We start from the raw sequence: 20,510 nt of genomic DNA, 5'->3' as shown, positions 1-20,510 counted from the left end.
TAAATAAAAAAAGAAGATAAATTAGTCGAAAGCAGCTAACACGATGAAAATACAAATCAATGAATGATACAATCTTTGAACTTTGTCGATATATCGTTAATGCTTGATGGATAAAGTGGTCAATACATCATGGATAATTTTTCTTTTGATCAAGAAAGAAATTTATTAAAGACAAAAACTTCTATTACAACCGTTACTGATTCAATCGAAATTAAAGACATTAAGCGCAGCAGAAGGCAAGCAATGATCTCAAATATGAGGATTCACAATCAACAGCCCAAGGTGAGCAAAGGCATCCGCAACAAAGTTTGCCTCTTGTTACATGTGCTTCCACACAACCCGGTTGAAAGAGCAAGCAAGACTATGGGTATCCTCAACGATAGTTTTAATCCTCCAGGGACCTCCCAGTTACCTTGCACCGCCTCAATAACAAGGTTCGAATCGCCCTCAATCACTACCTTTTGGAAGCCCTTGGACCAAGCCAACTTAAAGGCCTTCTTTCAATCTCATTGCTTTAGCGAATGTAATGGTGACCCCATCCAGATTGAAGGCACCCGCTCCCATAACCTGACCGTCACAATTTCTGAGAACAAAAGCCGCCGTTGCCCGATCCTTGGAAATTGATCCGTCAAAATTCAGCTTGATCATGTCCTTCTCTTCCAGGGGATGCCATTCAACGATTTGATCCGGGGGAACAGTACCTGTATTAACCTTCCTTACATTGTTTATTGTGTGGCTTAACTAAACTTTTTTTTATTTTAATATAAAATATCTACGTACTCCAAACCAAAAAAAAAAAAAAATAAATTATTTCTTTCCGACCGTATTTGCCAACAATTTAGAATAACCTTACTTAGAACTCTGATAATTAAAATTCTCATTTCAGCTAATTTTGAAAAGAAAAATAAAACTAGGCTGAAAAGGCAACTATAGCCCTCTAAAAACTCCCAATTACAACGATAAACCAAAGGAATGGGGATAAATAAGTCAAAGAATTGGAATAAGTATGTCAAAGAAAGCAAAAAACGAAAAATAAACCTGCAGGGCAGGGCAGGGCAGGGCAGCCTCTTCGTCCCCGACGCACCCAGCCACCACCATTTCCTCGCACCAGAAGAACCTGAAGAGTGGTTGCGCAGCCCTCCCTCTTCTTTTCCGGACGTTGAAAGGTTCAAATATCAGCAGTAATTGTTCATTTGAAGAGGTAAGTCCATAATCGTGTTTTCGATTCAATTTATCTGTCATTAGTTCTTATCAGTAGGTTATAAGTTGAATGTGTATAATTTTTGTTCATATAAATTATGTTTCGATTTTGACGAGATTTTGTCATTGGGATGCGCCTAAAGTGTTTGATGAAATGCCTCAATGAAAACAAAGCTTAGGAATTGTTGTGACTGTATACTCTACTTTGAGTTAAACTGAATGACTAGATACTGTAAAACTAGGAGGAGTGAAGTCAATGTGGAGCAAGTAGGCCAACATTTTTTACTAGTTGATTGAGCTCCAACACCACCAAATTGAACTTTGAGGCAGCGGAATTCGGAAAGGGAAATACTTGGAGATGTGTTATTTTCTTCTTTAATTAATTGTGAGTTATGTGGATTTGTTTCAAACTTTTATCAGGTGACCGTTTTCTTATTAGTAATGACAACGAGGGGTTGCTATTTTACGCCATGAATGTATTTCAAAACACTGGTAAAGAATAATTGATAATCGTGTGCCCAAATAGATATTTGAAAATCAAAATAATCCTGTTTTGAAAATAAATTTTTTTGTAGTTTTAGTCCGGCCTTGCGCCCAACGCAGGCAGGATAATACTTAGTCCAGCTTAAATCAAGCCAGCTAGCTTAGTTCCTGAAAAAGTCCAATACAAGACAAAGGCTCAGGGCCAAAGAGGTAAAGGAAGATCTAGGAATACTTGGAAAGATACTGTAAGATAAGACTTGGAGTATTTGGATCTAACAAAACACTTGGTACAAAATTGAGCGCTGTGGCGTTCTAGGATTCTTACAGCCGACCCCACTTAGTGAGATAAGACTTTGTTGTTGTTGTTGTTGTTGGAGGAGCAACTTCAAATTTCAAGATTTAGCGGATATTTATAGCTAATCCCCTATATCTATATTTGAACGAAAGAAGAAATAGATAAAAAAACATAAGGATATCAAATGTATTGTACCTAAGTTATTCCAAGTACATGCTGTCTGAGTTTATCGTTTTTTTTTCAACAATGTAGCCTAATGATCAGATTTTAATCCTTTGATTTTAAAACATGCATCTGAAAATATTATGTGTTACATTGGAAGTATTGCAATCGATTGAACTATGCTTGCATTCTTGAAAGATGAAATTAGTTGAGTCCTGATAACCCAATGCACTGTTATTAGATTGACTTTAATTCTCCTTTCTATTTCAAATTGTGTAATGGTGGGTGTAATGGTGGGTGTAATGGTGCAGACACTCTACACACAGTATGCAGAGAAGAATAATATGGAAGACTTGTCATTTTGCAAGAATTTGTTGCCTTGTTGATCAAAAGGCGTGTTTTACATCCAAGAGAACCCTTACTGTAGGAGGAGAAACAGATGATCCTTTGTATGCTGATGTACCAAGACCTCCTAAAAAAATGTCAGAAAGGAAGCCTTACCCTATACCCATGAAGGTTTTGATTCGAAGGGCCAAGGAGGAGAAAGAAGCCCGGAAGGCTGAGCCTTGCAGGATGCTTGAAGAACCACCTGATAATGGATTGTTGGTCCCTGAATTGGTTGAGGTAGCTCATCAAGTTTACCAAGCTCGAAAGTCCCTCCTGTTTGGCCTGTCAAAACTTGTCCAAGTTGTTCCTGTCCAACGGTGCAGGTATCCAGAGGTTGCCTTTTGTTTTTTGTTTCCTTGTTTTCATTCCTTGAGTTTGTTTACAAGTTTATGTGTCAACTCTTATTTGCCAATTTCACCTTAGTGAACCAAAGTTGTGCATCCCTATACATTGAGGTTCCTCTTTTGTCCAAATTGCTTAGGATCGTGAATTTAGACTCATATACACTGGAATCTCCTTTTATCTATTAGTTGGATTTATATCTTTTAAGGGGTTGAACAGTTAGTTATTGAGGTTGACTTGTATTGATAATGTAGGAGGGATATCTTTGCCTAACATTTAGATTCTCTTTCTGGCTTGTAATCTCAATGTTGTATGTGTATTGCTTGGTGCTTTCAACTTGTCAAAGCAATTTCCTGTATGGATGGCAGGGCTGGTGTGCAGCTAGTTTGGGGAAGATATTTAGAGTCTATGGAAACACATGGAAACATTGTACTGAAAACTATTAAGTCAATGGCTAACATAAATATGCAGGCTCGTAATCTATTTCCTGTAGTTGGTTGATTTACCGAATGCCATGCTGATCAGAAATATAATATCCTTATGCTTGTTAGTTCATCGTCTAATTTAAATAATTATTCTCAGGTTTTGCTCTGAACTTCACATTGGACATGTCGGTCATGAAATACGAACTTGTACGGGCCCAAACAGTGGTTTTAGGAGTGCGACACATGTTTGGAGGAAGGGAGGAGTTCAACATGTGGTTTCCTTTCCTAAATGCTTCCATCTTTATGACCGTGTTGGAAAACCAAGAGTTGGGCATGATGAGAGGTTTGAAATCCCACGAATCCCGGCCATTTTGGAGCTCTGTATACAGGCTGGTTTAGAGATTGACAAGTACCCAACAAAGAGAAGAACGAGACCTGTATATAGTATCGAAGGAAGAATTGTAGATTTTGAGTCAGTTAACAAAATGGATGATGTGAATAGGAACTCATATTCTGGGATTGTTGATCTCGTAGTACATTCTGATATTAAAACTGATGTTGAGGAGTTGAGGAATTCAGATTCGCAGAGTGATACTAACCTTGTGGATAAAACATTACCGAGTGATAAAGTGGGGAAGTCTTTGAGCGAGTTAAGTATTATTACAATGGACTCATGGTTTGAGATGATATCTGGAGCAAAGAAGATCATGGAGAAATACAGTGTGAAGACTTGTGGATATTGTTTAGAGGTTCAGGTAGGTCCCAAGGGGCACAAAGTGAGGATGTGCAAGGCTTCAAAGCATCAATCTCGTAATGGTTTGCATGCTTGGCAAGAAGCAACAATAGACGATCTTGTGGGTCTGAATTATGTTTGGCATGTCCGCGACATAGATGGTCCTGCTCTGGATAACAACCTGAAGAGGTATTACGGGAAGGCTCCAGCTGTGGTGGAGCTATGCGTGCAGGCAGGCGCACCTGTGCCAAATGAATATAGGAGTATGATGAGATTAGATGTAGCTTCTCCAGAGCGCGACGAGGTTGATCTGGTTGCTTGAGATAATGTTCCTCTATGTAGATGAATCGGACGTAGTAAAAGAGATGTAAACCTCCATATTGTGACACAACTGCTAGCAAGGGGAGAAGGTCTCTCGCTAGAACTCCTGGTGTATTAGATCGAAGAAGTATCTACTTCCCTATTGTGGCTTATGAATGCGAGTGTTTTGTCTGCAGGGTTAGTGTCTTACTTCTCTGGATTCTGTGGCTCGAATTTGTCAAGTGAAAGAGAGCTATAGGATGAAGTAGAAATTCAAATTTTCTTAATGTCGACCTGCAACTTAGCGCAGTCGAACATTCGTCATATAGAAGTAGAAATTCAGATTTCCTGCCTTGGTTTGACATTATACTAGCACTGGATGAATGTAGATAGAAATTATTAAGTTTTTATTTATTTATTTTTATTTTATTCTAGCGTTCGATAGATGACTTGACAGTAATTTTCTACTGTTCTTCTGATTTTGTCATTGTGTTATAGTTCATCCGGCAATGCATTCAATGGTTATTACCGAGAAAGATGAACTTGCAGTTGCAAAGTATTAGGTGTCATGGATCCTTTCTCTAATAAACATATATACGCATGTAAATATGCATATTGTTAAAATATTTAATTATAACACGTGCATGATTGTGTAAACCACTAATAGATTGTATTCGGAATACTAGAAGATCCTTTTATGATTGTATTACATGCAAGGAAAGGAACCTAATCTAGTTTACAATAAATAAAGACACTAGGCATGAGGAAGAAAACATAATTACTCAAGCCTTTCTCCATCCCTCTCTATTGTTACTAATGCTGAGCTAAGGAACTGAAGGATATTCTGCTCTAAATCCGTACACAAAATTTGTAATCGCAATCCACATTCTTCTAAACACAAGAATTTAATATTGATTTTTTTTTTCAGCATAATTGCATGAAACATTCACCATTGAGCATGAGCTTAATCTTCGATTACCGAATTATATATTCTACTCAAATTATTGTTTGCAATTATATTATATTACTCTTGTTATAATTGTGATGAATTGCATATGTGTGAACAAGCAAAGCAAAAGGAAGAAGAAAACGATCTTTTTTTCAAACCCTAATATCATGTCGAGCCGCCTAGCCAGGGCCTGAAGGCGTATGATCCGAGCCGGCGAGCTGTTGAGCCGAGCCAAACCTATAGCCCTTCAATCAAAACGACACCGTTTCCCAAGTGTCGTCTTCCTCTTCGATTTGTAGCGACCTCACTGTTTTTTGCGGTGATGTTCGTGACTTCACCGATGACCGGAAGTCATCTTGGACTTCGAAAGTTGTTTCCATACATAGAAACACCAGATTCTAGAAGAATTGCTGGGATTTTGACGTAAAACCCGAGACCGAAGTCGAGACACCTACGCCGATAGTGTGGACTTCCGATGACCTGAACGTCATCGTTTTTTAGGTCAGCGTTGTTCGACTGGACAAATTTGATAAAATCGATGCAGATTTCATTGTATTTCCCCCTCCAATTCATACACCCATGCTCGGGCATGTTGGAATTTATGATCACTGAGCCCGAGGAATCCCACTTTAATGACATTGAAATTGTTTCTAACTTGATAATTATCACCCGTATTATCTATCAGGCGAGAGGTTTAATCACAAAAAAAAATCTCGGTACTAGTAATCCTATTTAAAGTCTTTATTGTTGACTCCCACTCTAATGACATCGAAATTGTTTCTAACTTGATAATTATCACCCGTCTTACCTATCATGCGAGAGGTTTTATCACAAAAAAAATCTCGGTACTAGTAATCCTATTTAAAGTCTTCATTGTTGACTTCCCCCACCGATGTGGGATTTGCCAACACGCTCCTTACATGGAACCCCTTTTAGTGGTTCACATGTGAAGATCCAAGCAATTGAAACTTAGAGGTTGGCTCCAATGGAGTCCAGACTTGTTTTCAATCATTCTCGGTTTTAGTTAGAGTAGGGTAATCCTATTTAAAGTCTTCATTGTTGACTTCCCCCACCGATGTGGGATTTGCCAACATGCCCCCTTACATGGAACCCCTTTTAGTGATTCACATTTGGAGATCCAGGCAATTGAAACTTAGAGGTTGGCTCCAATGGAGTCTAGACTTGTTTTCAATCATTCTAGGAAGTGTATCTTAAGAACTCAGAAACCAGCTCTATGTTAAGAGTCCAAGCATGTTTCCAAGTCCACACTTCTTAATGACAAGCCTTTGGCTTGCATGAGCCTGTAACTGTGGGCTCTAATACATTGTTAGAATTTTTGATCGACGGCCTAATCGGTCAGGTATGGGGTTTTACCACAAAAAATCTTGGTATTAGTTAGAATAAGGTAATCCTATTTAAAGTCTTCATTGTTGACTTCCCCACCGATGTGGGATTTGCCAACATGGCTTGTCTCTGTAGCCATCATGCTTCGTGATTCCGAAGTCGAGAAATCCTCTATGTCGTGATTACGTGGTTTTTAGACAAACCATCGGCTTTGCCTCGTCTGAGATCGTTTTCCTGACATCGTTTCCATGTATGTGCCATCATGCACCATACCACCTACAGCGATTCCACGCCATGGTTTTCTGGCGAAACTAACCCAGTTTTCACTCGGCCTTGATCTTAACTCAGACCCGCAACCCATTTGGGCCTGCACACCAGAAAGCCCAGTCCAATTTTTTTTTAGGCTTCTGTTTTTTGTTTCTCTTTGGGCTTTTTAGGCCTTGAGCCCAAATTCTTTTTTTCTATAATGGATTTGCAGTCCAAAACAGACCTATTTACTTTGACCCATATGAAACCTTGAAACTATTTCTCAGGACTTAGTTTTCACTTTTCCTTATTTAGCCCAATATTTGGGCCTGGGTTTTGTCAATCCACCTCTTTCTACTAGTTGGCCCGTAGCCTAGCAAATTAAAATAATAATTTATTTTCTTTTGGGCTTGAAGCTCCAAACATTTTTTGGGTCGTGCCCTATATTTTTACGAAAAAGGTCGCGAGGCTACCCACCTTCACTCTATTTGTTTTCAATTACTTTATATATATAGAGTCTTGTATATATTGTGTTTGTTGAAGGTATTATGAACCTGGAGTTAATTCTTTTAATACCTAACCTAAAGTTTTGGAAAAGTGCCATAGAAACCTAAATTTTCATAAAACTCACCATTCAATAGAGACCCAAAGTTCTCCATGATTGATCCAGTAGACCAAACCATGTCTTAGAACCCTGAATGTTCTAACTTTGATGCTTATGGAGTTTTTATTTCCCATAGAACCAACTACAATGTTGGTCCCTCCATTCAGCGAATTGTCAAACCGTAACAAGTTTGATTTCATTGATTTGGAAGTTTCTGAGGGAAACTACTTTACGTTCGTACGAGATGTGAGCTCCACTTGACTACAAAAAAAAGCTAAGAATCCGTTGAAGTCAACAGTGGCATGAAAGAGCTGAATAAGAACTGCCATAATCTTCATGTGAAGACTTATGCCTAAAGCATTACAAAAAGAAGTACCTTGCTAAAGAGAATTCCATGGTTTTTAGCTCGCTATACGGACCTTTCAATCATGAAAGATTGCCTGAAGCAAGAAATGATTGAAAAATTTACGTCCATGAATGGGTACAATTATGAAGTTTATGTAATCTGATCGAATTTTGACTGGAGAAGATTTTTCTCTTCCTTCCACGACTATAACATGCTCCTGAAGTAGTAGTGTAGAGAACGAAAGACTACCAGATTCTTGGATCCGATTACTACCGTGTTGCTCATTGGAAAGCACAACAGTTCCCCTGATGATATAGCTCAACAGGTGCGCCCATACTCACTTAGAGACACTCCCTTTGCCCGAAGAAAATGCTAAGTGTTTCCCAAAATCTAACTTGTTAGAATTCAAAATGGGCTGTGACATGGTTATGAAATCCAAGCGCGTTAATAGTGGTAGAATTAGCACTTACCAAGGGGTGGCATCACAGTCATAAACGTGATTCCTTGGCACCCAAAACCAAAAACTTCAAGAATAAGGGACAGTATTCTCGAACCTCAACTTGCAGAATCTACTTCCGTCTTGATGGAAGAGATCATTGGTTATGTATTTGACTGTGCCTCTATCAATGTTGTTAAGGAGTATCATTCATGTAGTCGATATGTGAGACTATTTGGCTCCACCTAACATATTTGGAAGAGCACAATTTTGACATGAAATGTCCATGTTGACTGAATCCCCTTAGTTAAATTTGGTTATTTTGTGAACAATTTCCTATGTTCTCGGATTCAAGTTTGGTTTTTTTTTTTTTTTTTTTTTTTTTTTTTTTTCATTTTGAATTACAGATGGTGTCCTCGAATATAAGTTAATTGAATCATGTTTCTTGTATACATGTGACCGAATTCAAGTAAACATGTGTTTAGGAACAAATGTGGGGAAGTTAGTTGTCTGGAAGAATGTGCTACTACACACTTCATACCTAAATCACCCCCTAACAACAAATTCAGGTCTATCTAACTTGATTAAGGGTATCGGCATTGCTCCTTGATATATGAATGGTACTGAACTATCATTAAAGATGCCTTATATTCTCTCCATTCCGAAAGAAAGTCGTTGAGTTTTAAGGATATTTGATAGAATAATGATCATTCCTGAAACCACTGAGGAAATAGAGTAGAATATATTTGTATGGGGCAAATCAGGTAGCATGGTCCGCCAGAAGCCGGGTGATTTGAGCAATTACTTGCTTTGACACGACCATTTGTGACACTTAGAGCGAGATATGATGCCCTGTACTACACAATGCATCGACTTACCTTTCGTAAGAATCTTATGTCTACAAGCACGCTTTGCCAAGCCTGCTCTTTGGAGAATGTGAAACCCATATACTTATTATTATTTATTTTATTAGAACTTTAAGTTAAGTTTTGGAATATTTTTTTCTTCATTAAGCCCTAGAACCTACTACCACCCTTTTAGGTTTTTACTTGGCCTTTTAGTTGCCAGCATGTATTCATACCAATTCATACTAAATAACCATACTTATGCTTAGTCATAAGTTTGTAAGGTGGACGTGTGAAGCTTACCATGCGGCTTTATCTCCTATCATTTTTAAGATGCTTGTAAGCACCATGCTGACTTGGACGTGTCATCCTTTGCAGTTGTGCAATTGACACCTTGCATAACTAGCGACTAGGACCTTGACAAAACAATAAGTGTTCCTTAGTCCTTAAATGTTGAGCCGACTCTTCCTCCGATAAATAGGAGTAGTGGCTTATCATTTTTCCAAACGGGATTTGCACTGATAAGTTCGCATGCAATGCATGCAAATGGTTAGAGAGGGAAAAGGAAAGAGAAAGAAATAGAAGGGGACCTAGGGTTTGATATGTGGGGATGGGTAAATGGGTTGTCTTGTCAAGATTTTAGCTATCAATTGAGGTGAGTGGTTTATGTAATGTGTTCAAAATGTTTTTATTTTCTGATAACTGAAAATCATGAGTTATTCTGTGATTTATCTATTTTCAAACATCTCTTTATTTCAAGTCAAGCATGTTGGATTTAATGAAATGTTTTTATGTGTATATACATATATGTGGAATTACTTGAGATTGTTCATGGAGCATGAGAACTTTGGTGTTGCATTACTCCGAGGAATAAACGTAAACTGCACATAGGGACATTAGGCAGAATGGCCATTAGGGATCACATGCTGAGTTATAATTTATGAAGGATATAATGAACACGTAAAGGGAGGATGTGATATGGAAATGGACGGTAGTTGCCACTCACCCCTCACCCTATTATTTTTTAGACGAGTGACTTGGCAAGATTGGTATTAAATGAGATGTGGTGGTGTTACATAAGAGATCTAAGAATTTGATTTAATTTGTACACCCTGTATAGAATTTTGGAGTTGTTTTATAAGAGAAGTTCGTTTTCTTTATTTTTTATTTTTATTTTTACTCGCACGCCAAACGCGGGGTATATATTTTCCGCTGACCCCGGGTCTAGGGTGTGACAGAGAAAATCCATCTGTATCATCTCTAGCAAAGATACTTATAGATTTAGTTGTAGACCAATCCAACCAAAATACAAACCATGTAAGTACTTATAGATTTAGTTGATGTATTGAGACTATTAATCTTCCATGAAGTAGCATTCAATCAAATTTCTCTTTTTTCTCTCATTGAAACTTTTACATGCATTGCATAAATTATGTCATCTAACAATTATTATTTATAGTTTAACCTTTGGATCATATGCATCTTACATGAACTAAAGTTTTATGTATTTGTAATTGGTTAATTACATTTTGGTATTAGATTTTGTTGCTTTTGTCTCGTTTTACTTCGGAAATGATCAATCATGTCACCTATATATCCTAATCCCTTTATTTTGATGAAAACTAAAATAGTGAGTTTAATCTATTCAATTGAATGTTAAATACTTGTCTACTGGTGTTTAATAAGGTACTTATAATTACTCCATTCTAAATCATTGGATCCAACAATTGATAAAAAAAAAAAAAAAAAAAGCTCAAAAGAATTTAGTAAGTACTAAACATTACTTCCAAGTTCCCTCAAGTGCTGGGAATGGTGGGGAAATAGATTAGAATTAAAGTAGTATTCGATCTACTCTATTCCAATATAACTCGAGAGAGAGTAAGTGGTGAATTGTCTTGGGGGATAGAGTCTTCCAAAGCTGTTGCTGGTCTCACACCAGATGATATAGAACAAGGAAGAGTACAAGCAGAAGAAACGATCCCATTTCAAACCCGAACCCGTCACCACCTTGTTCTGAGCCACTCGTGACGGGGGATGACATCCCAAACGATGGAAAAAATGAAGCTAGAAAGTGCAAAACCAGTAAAACTAAGAGAAGAAGAAGCATCACAAAGGCAAAGCTGGTTCTTCGCTCTGTCTCTGCGCCTACTTGGAAAAAAGACACTGAGATTTCAAACAGGGATATTAAGGTAGGTCTGCAGACGATCAAACCCAAGGCACCCACCAATAGAGAAGGTACAAGTGGCGACGGCCCTCTGCTCCCCATTGCAAAGCACAGTTGGCAGTTTCTAAGCTTCTAGTGTGGGTGCAGAAAGCACTTTCCAGTGGGTGCAGAAAGCAAAAACTAGGTTACTGATCAGAGCAAAGGAGGGGAGTGATATATAAGAGGGGGAAAGGCTTGTTTGTTAGTAGTTGGAGATAACTTCTAAGCACAATCATTCTTTCTTTTTTGATGGTTTGTTGAGCGATGCCAACGTCTCTACTGGAATCTTTGTTCTTTTATTACTGTAATTTTCTCAACGAGAGAGTTTTTGGTCTGATTATTGTAGCGTCAGTTGATGTTTGCTAATCTTCTCGCCTTATAACACATGTATCTACTTATTAATACCATGAAATTTTTTTCAATAGTACGTAGTATTGATAATAAAGGAATGAATGGCTTCGGATTGAAAATGTTACATGTGTTTTAACTGTTCTATTTTCAATGTAAACTAAATTCAACGATTAAAACCATGAAGATATAAACAATTGTGAAAATAAATTTGACGACTAAAACAGTTGTAACATTGAATGATGATATCCTACCCTACGTTTATAAAGTATCAACCAATTTATCAACCACATTATAAAACATATATTAATACCACAATGCAACGATGCGACTGGGAAGCCCAAAAACGTTTTATAGTGTAGTGTAAAGGGATATAGCAAGGTCTCTAGGCAGCCAACCCACAGCCTTTTTATGCACGAACATAAAATATTGATCTTCTGTGAAGAATATAGTATCAGGAACAGCTTGTTAATATACATATGTTTTTCCTGATTAGTCCAATTTTTAATTGAGTAAAATAATGGTGACAAAAAGGACATGTTCTCCGATGCCTTCAAGAGAGGTTGCTTTCGTGATATAGACGATGACAACCCCAACCAGACGTTCATGATTCATACAAAGATGAAATCTGAAAACGGATAGATAATTTGTTGCAGAAATACGTAAATATTTCTCAGATTTTTAGTATACTCCCTGAAGTACAGATTTTAACCATTAAATCTTAGTCAAAAATACAACGTTCAAAATTTAATGGTTAAAAATTCCAGAGTATAAGAAGATCCATATACTATTGACCACTAAAATAAAAAGATCCAGATGCAACAAATCTCATAATATTTCCTAATACAGTAAACACTGGTCAATGAAGGATAGACGAGAGAGAAACAAGCCCATCAGCTACTGGTATATTGGCCGAGTTCACCAAACTTTTGAACTACGTTTGTTAACCTGCACTCTCATGCAAACTACAATAATTCCGAATTTCCGACACTGTAATCTGACAACAAGGATGATGCAGATCTACCTATCAATGTTGCATCCTCCATTTACGCCTCGAACTAAAATGTAGGGTTGTATCGGAGATGTTGCTCGTAAAAATCGATCAACTGGAAAAGGAGATAATAGATTAGCGGTAGTACAAATGACCATAGCAAAGACGAGTCAGTAATCATTAGCTACTAAAGCCGCTGAAATGTTGTCAAGACAGAATGTTTATCGTTTTGAGCAATAATCACTTACCAGAAGCGGATGATTAACCTTGAGAGACTTGTTGTCCACTATCACTTCAGATCCGTCAGACCTATAACAAGGCAACCACGTATAAAAATGTTATAAAGCATGTGAAGAGAACCATGTGATCCAGACTTAGGTTGGTTTTGTAGCAACTGATGAGCAGAACTGGTTACACATTCCTATATTCATCGTGAAGAATCTAGACTTTCCACATTCCGTTTATATAAAATTAACAATTAAACATTATCAGGTCTTGGGTCGAACTGGCACAAAATATTTTGCCTATGCAATGACTATAGAACTTCTCAGACTCAGAAGCCATCAGAGATGGAGCTACACTGATGCCATGTAATACTGCTCCTAAGCAAATATATTACTCAAGAAATTTTATCAAGCAAACTAGAAAAATATTCTAAATTCAACTACAAAGAGCGTGATGCCAGTCAAAGAACTCTTATTGACAAAATCAGAAGTGAACTGATGAACAACCATCGGGAATGTTCCAATCTAGGTCTAGGCACAGTGACATTCCAACTAAAACAAATGAATCATGCTTGGCACACATGTCACACACAGAAGGGTCGGGAAAGAGAAAAGAGGATTGAGTAATACTTGCAAGCACAGTGTAGCTTTGTCTAATATCCAATGAAGAATCTTAATTCGCTTAAAAAGCTTTGTGCTTCCCAGGTGATCCGGATTCCAGAATGAATGATGTTGAAGCATGAGAAAATTTTTTGAGACCAAGCTTACAACTATGAAAATCCTTGAGGCTAGGTTTGGGTGAGGGATTTCCAAGTCCCAAGGACTACAAATTGTAAGATAGAGGGGATCAAAAATGCCCTTCATCAACATTACAAAGGCATGTGAGAACCTGAGAGGGATTTGCAAATCCCTACTTGAAAGGAGTTATTTACAAATCCCTCTCACGTGCCTTTTTAATACTCATAAAGAGCATTCCCGAATCCCCTCTATCCAACTTTTCATGGTACATTCATTAGTTTGGCTTCAATCCCTTGAAACTTCCTTACCCAAACATAGCCTAAATGTTTGGGCGAGGGATTCGAAGTCCGAAGGGGGAATTAGATACTCCAATGATTGTTTCAAATGTATGTAAGAGGGATTTGCAAATGACACATTCGAACTAGGGACTTGCAAACCCTCACATATGTTTCATATGGGGATTTTCTAATCCTTCCTATCAACATTGTGTGACCTATTCCTTACTAGCTTGACCTCAATCCCTCACCCCAAACATAGCCAAGGAAAGGACAAATGTACAAGACGAATCCCTAACACTAAGTTTGGATGAATAAATTTAAAATTACTAAGAACTTTTAAAATGACAGAAATTGAATTGACAGGATTTTATTTTCTGCAATTTGTGAATTTTCTTGTTTGGTTAACCTAAAAGAACAATAAAATTGAATACGGAATTTGCTATTTTTAAGCTCTCAATCATAGAAATTGAGAAATAACACCTATTTACATGAAATTTAAACTTGGGAATTCGAGGTCCCAAATTCCAAGTTTTTTTCCACGCGGAAATTCTAAATTCCTATGTTTATGAGTCCAAACAAGGGAATTGGTACATGTTAATTTACAAATTCTGATTTTTATCCAAATTCCAAATTTATTTCCCTCATCCAAACATAGTGTAAAAGAAATAAGAAGTTTCCAAAAAACAATCAAAATATTCTATGGACTATGGCGCTTTCAATTTCGTGATAAGCCTGAATTGGCATGCCATACGCATGCTTTATGCTTCAACATAAATTTCGCGACCTAAGTTTAAACCCTCACAGCTAGCATTTTCTAGCATGCTACACGCATACTTTAGGCATTTACATAAATTTAGTGCCCTAAGTTTAGACCCTCACAACTAGCTATGAGTCTACAGCCTTACCTAATTCAATAGTAATTTCCAAGTCCGTACATGTTCTATTTAGGACTATAATTGTGATTATTCTGGTAAATGACTGAAATCATGTCTAATCCCCACATATGAGTTGGAAAGACCCCTGTAGTTTGCATAGGAGGCATAAAGTACCTTTTCAGTTCCTATTAGGACAGGAAATGGATGTTCACATGGGCATTTTCTCATGCTACAATTCTTATCAAATATCTAAAAGCATCAAGGTGTATAACATCATCAACTACCAATTTTAAATTTACAGCTCTTGCTAGGAAAAGATGGTATTAATGATAAAAGCACTTCGAAAGAAATCAAATCTTTTCAAATTCGTAGTTTTAATAATATTTTACGCACAGCATTCCTCTATAAAAATATGTGAGAAGACTATATTCAAGGGGCATGCAGTTACAAGTCATATAAACATATGAGAAGAAAAAACTATTTATAGATGATAGCCACAAAATTGTATGACTACACAAGAATCATTCTTTTAGCCGAATGCATGGCATCTTTAGATGAATCATATCTGAAGGGAAAAAAAATAGTTTACTGAAATTCCAATAGTAACTAACTAACTAACTAAAACGTAGCTTTGTTAGGAATAACCCAGTCGAATGGTTATTATATAATTTTATTTAACCAATTCAAAAAAATAATATTCATAAATCTGGTCAGGATATAATTTTAAATTTATTTTCAGCAATGGAATAGAAATGTAAATTGAATTTCAAGACAAACCTCATTGCCTTAAAGGTGACTAAAACATCCTGGACGTCATTTGATACAGAAGTTGAGTACCCTATAGGCTTTATTATCTTGGTGATACGCACTGCATTTCTAGATTCATCAATCTTATTCCTACGACTTGAATTTCCCCCAGCATAATCAAGATTTTCTGCCCCTGATTGATTAACTCTACCGCCATATCTAACACTGACTCTGGTTGTTGCATTTGTTGTAGCACCCAGTTCAGACACTTGTGTCTCCTGCTTAAACCTCTTCACAGAACCAGACTTCCTTCTCTTAGCTCCGCGATTGCTCTGTACTGTTTCTGTACAATCAACCTTGGAAAGACCATCTGTAGGGCCATTAACTTCTGGAGCCCTTGCTTCTTGGAAAGGTACAGAAAGTTTATCCAAATTGACAACATTTGTAAATGTTGTTGCTTTGAGCTCACTAAGCTTTGGATCATACTCATTTTCCTCTCTCCTTTCACCATTTTGTTGGGAAATATTTAAACACCCATTCTCAGCATTAACTTTTGTGGTTGTTTCAATATTGTTGACATTCCCACCATTCTCTCCGACACAAGGTAAACCCACAGGCTGTTGAGGGGGAAGAAGATCAACAAGTTTCGAGCAGTTGAGTGCAGTGGAGGATAGAGCTTTATCGACGATGCCGATTTCCACATCTGTCATATTGTAAATAGGATCAGTAGAACGCTGCTGCCTCTTCTTGGGTTGAGAAAGAGGAGTCCCTTGCTTACGCTTGCGCTTCCGATGCTTTCCAGTACGCAAGCTTATGAACAACATAAGAAAAACTTATATTAAATGATTAGTTTCTGCGAAAATGTAAACTTTTGTAGCAGAAATAAGAATAACTACGTAAAAGTATGAAGTTTTGTATTTTTGCGAATAAACTATTCGCAGAAAAAGACCCCAATAAACTCAACCACAATATTAAATGATTTAGTTTCTACAATCTTTGTAAACTTGAACACTGTCAAAAGTTATGGTCCTTTTGCTGAAGTTTTCTGAAACCACATGAATAGCTCAGGGAAAATAGAAAACCAAACAAAATAATACCTTTCTTCAAAGGCTTCAACAACATCAGCAATTGACTGGAGATTATCCAACGGTTCCCATGTATTGGCCGTCTCTGGCCAACCGCGCCTGTATAAGTCAATAGCAATAAATACCCCAAATCAATTAACAGGCAAAGCAGATTACGCTTTTATTAAGTTTCCCAAGTTTGAGATTTTAGATACACAAGTGCTTCATGGTTTATTATGTATTACTATATAGGGTTGTTTATTGGGATAAGAATGTCTACTATACACAGATAGGCCTTAATCTTCTCCCCTCCTCCTCTTGCCCAAACTATTTTCCATCTTCGATATCAACATAACTTTGATTTGATTCACCCAAACGGAGCAGTGTGCGCGTAAATTAAGTTAAACAACAACCAAAAAAGAGGATATGAAGGAGGTTTACGCACCATTTGATGAGGTACTGGAGCTGACCCTATATCATGGTTTTGCAACATACACAAATGAAAACACAAAGCACTCAGTAATCAGATTAAATAAGTAAGCAAACATAAACACCCATCATTTCTTACCACAACTCAAATTAAACAACCGAATGAAAAGTACCCAAATCATTTCTCACTGGAAAAGTTCAATTGGCAACAAATTAGAATAAAAAATTGTAAAAACAAAAAAATTGGGAGCAGAGAGGAGTACCTTCCGAACCCTTTTCCGGCGAATCGCTTCGATTTCGTAGAAGCCGTCATCAAGCTTGTTACGCTCTCTATTTTCGTCATCACCACCAGCCGCACCGTCACCGTCGCCACCACCCTCATCATCACCGTCCTCTTCAGCTTCGCCGTCTCCGTCACCATCGTCAGCTTCTTCGGTAGCCTGAGGTTCCTCCAGATGCTCTTGCTCATGAGCGGCGGCAGAAGCTTGCTGTTGGTGAAGAAGAGCAAAAGGGCCGTCGGGGTTGTTGTTGCCGGCGTCTCGGACAAGAAGCGCACCGGCAGCAGGCATTGCCTCCTTCCAATTGTTGTCCCAAATCTCCCTTCTTCCTACCTTGGTTCTCATTTGTGCTAGCTACTATATAGTGATGGAATTTCAAAGGATTCTCTCTCTCTCTCTCTCTCTCGTTTCTCTCTCTAGAGTGTTGAGCCCCAATTCCCCCCAAACATGTAAACCTGACTGCCACTTCCTTTTCAAGCGTTTTTCCTACCCTTATTTCTCTCTCTCTCCTCTCGTCTTTCTCTGTTTCTCTCTCTCCCCTTCGTTTTCCTTTTCTTTCATTGTCCCCCCTCTATCCCGCCTTTAATTTTCTTATCAATTTCAACTTCTACGATTTAATTCTATAACGTGTCAATTTTTTATATTCAAATTTGAATTGTTTTTCAATTTAATTAGTAATCAATATGGGAATTATTGAGTTACATGTGATTCGATAAAAATATCTCGAATAAATTTGGTGACTTAATATTATTTTTTAACTTGTTTAAATTTTGATGTCGCTTAACTCAAAAGAGATAATCTTAGCTTCTCAGTTTCTTTTCTAGAATAAATTACATTGTCACATTGGATTTCATACTATAGTTGGTATTCTGATGCATGCACATCATGTGCCATAAGAGTTGCGAAAAAAGTTATAATATTAAGTGTTTCTCATTCAGTATTTTAGAGTATCGGTTTAGTGGTGGCGTGTATAATTCTAGTAGTTGACAATTATACCGTTACCCATAAAGCCAAGGTTTGACTATGGCCTGTTTAGTACAACTTCCAAGAGCTGAGTTTGAATTGTATTAAAGTTTTTGAGAAAATTGGGTTGGACTAGTTTTGAGAAAATAAATTGCTCACGAAGACCGGTTGGTTGATGAAAGCTTCACTATAAACAAATGGGTTATATTACATCATTTCATGGCAGATAGGCAAATTATTGGTCCAAGTTGATTTTGAACTAGCGTAGACATACTACCAATGAATTTACAGTCCGTCCCCAACTTTTTGGATCTTATGAACAAAAGAGGTACGACTTTGCATTATAGTTAGCTTAGCAGCAATCATAATCCCCAAAAAATCCCAATAGAAATAATTTTATTCGTTCAAGCTTTCATTTATGCTTATTTTGATCAAAGGAAAAAAACAAGGATTCTTAAGGATTGGATTTTTTGTCATTATTTATCTGTTCTAATTTATAGCAACCTCTTAAGTTTTTTTTTTTTTTTTTCCAACTTCAAATAGATGAAAAGAGAAAGGCTTGAAGCCGGCCACAACCGAAAAAGGCTTGTGTTTGATTTCATCTCCCCAAATGTGAGAGAAGAAGTCGACTCCACAAAGTCACAAACTACCACACCTAGAATTTTATAATGGAATTTTTGGGACACTATGTCTTAAACATTGAGAAAAGAGAAACGTTAAGGGGACTCTTTGTGAATTCTCTACCATCTTATATTTTTGGCATAATGTTTTAAAATATTAATACGAAAATTGACGTTAAATTGTAAAGTAACAAAGACTCTATAAAAAATTTCACTTTGAAATAGTTCTCTTATCATTTCTCTCGGGAAAAACAAAACAGCTATTTTTCTAAATAAGCAGGCCTATGTTTTGCTTAACATGGGCTCCATGTTGATCCCGATCAAACCATTTTCCGATCTTTATACCTGAAAAGACACTTACTTTATTTTTTTTAATTCTTATATATTGTTTATAAAACGTTTGTTAATTCACATGACATTAGTTTCGCGTGTTTGGGTCAGTTGGATAATCTTCAAAATATTGAAGGTTGCCTTTGCCATTATCTGACAGAGACCAATGATTTAAGGTTCTGTCACTTTAAGATTTCTTTATTACTAATTTATTGAAAATAAAGACCATATTGATAATGCTATATGACATACTAAAGATGTGCAGAATGTTACCTAACTCCCTCTAATGCTCCAAACTAGCAGACAGTTAGCCACGCTTTTTTTTTTTTTTTTTTTTTTTTTAACAAACAATATTATTTACAATAAAGGGTGAAAAAATGAGCTAAGCTTCACAATGGGTTAGTAATAATGTGATTCAAATTCGTCTTTGACGAGAATCAAACCTAAGACCTTTCATTTATAAGTGAGGAAAAATATCATTAAACCCTAGTATTAAGCGACAGTTATGCTGCTTAACTCCCTCTAATGCTCCAAACTCAATAGGTATAAAATTGATTATAATATACCATGATAAAAGAAAGAAAAAACCTAAAACTGATCGAGGCAAGCGTTAGACATTTTTTTTAATTGTTAAGAAAATTTGCACCTCGCTTGGATACTTACGGTTCTCAACATACAATGGCCACATCCACGGAGTTATAATGTTCTCACATGTCGTTTAATGTTTATGAAAAGCATCGCTAATCTCTTCCAACTATTTTTTCGTCTATTTCTTATTAATTTGGACTCAATCCCTCACCTAAACATTTTAAGCTTAAAAGAAGCAACCAGTCAGGTCCATAGAGACCAAAGTCGGAAAACTGAACCACGGCAACCAAATGTGTTTTCAAGTCGAAGCAGAGTGACAAAAAATGTGTCACCAAAAAGACTTTATATGAAAGCCCAAGTGTCTGAGCCTAAGCCAGATTCCAATCAATGTTTAAAATATTGGTACGAATTTAAATATCGACATGCAAATTTGTGAAAATATTAATAAATATATCAAATATCGACATCGATATCAGTTGCTTTCTATAAAAATGATGGAAATTTAAAATAAAAGTTTAGGAATTGTCAAATATTGGTTTGAACGAAATATAATAATTTATCTAATATTTAACAGATGTGCCAGAAATATCAACAATATCTATCAATTTTAGACCAAACCTAGTTTCTCTGATATGTGGTGAAGTTTAGACTTCACTCCCCATTTTCATATTTTTCTTTGGTTTTTTTGGATATTTTTATAAAAATATTGACCTTATCGAATAAATTTTAAACATAGA

At 36.8% G+C, this 20,510-nt stretch overlaps 2 protein-coding genes across 2 annotated transcripts; one reads left to right on the top strand and one right to left on the bottom strand.

Annotated features, from left to right (window-relative positions):
• The first annotated feature begins 1,033 nt into the window (after positions 1–1,033).
• On the top strand, positions 1,034–4,883 carry LOC137735433 (APO protein 3, mitochondrial). The gene is made up of 3 exons (XM_068474856.1): positions 1,034–1,201; positions 2,452–2,850; positions 3,452–4,883. Exons 2-3 carry the CDS (start codon positions 2,468–2,470, stop codon positions 4,347–4,349), a joined length of 1,281 nt encoding a protein of 426 aa, XP_068330957.1. The 5' UTR covers positions 1,034–1,201; positions 2,452–2,467; the 3' UTR covers positions 4,350–4,883.
• A 7,424-nt stretch (positions 4,884–12,307) lies between these two features.
• LOC137735471 (chromo domain-containing protein LHP1-like) lies at positions 12,308–17,715 on the bottom strand. The gene is made up of 6 exons (XM_068474897.1): positions 17,258–17,715; positions 17,011–17,036; positions 16,599–16,685; positions 15,532–16,311; positions 12,888–12,948; positions 12,308–12,754 (listed from the first exon to the last, which is right to left on the bottom strand). The coding sequence occupies exons 1-6, from the start codon at positions 17,615–17,617 to the stop codon at positions 12,707–12,709; spliced, it is 1,362 nt and encodes a 453-aa protein (XP_068330998.1). The 5' UTR covers positions 17,618–17,715; the 3' UTR covers positions 12,308–12,706.
• Positions 17,716–20,510: the final 2,795 nt, after the last annotated feature.

The sequence above is a fragment of the Pyrus communis genome, chromosome 5 (assembly GCF_963583255.1).
Source record: "Pyrus communis chromosome 5, drPyrComm1.1, whole genome shotgun sequence".
NCBI lineage: Eukaryota > Viridiplantae > Streptophyta > Magnoliopsida > Rosales > Rosaceae > Pyrus > Pyrus communis.
The sequence above is the reverse complement of the archived record's forward strand: the minus strand, read 5'-3'. Positions and strand labels throughout refer to the sequence as shown.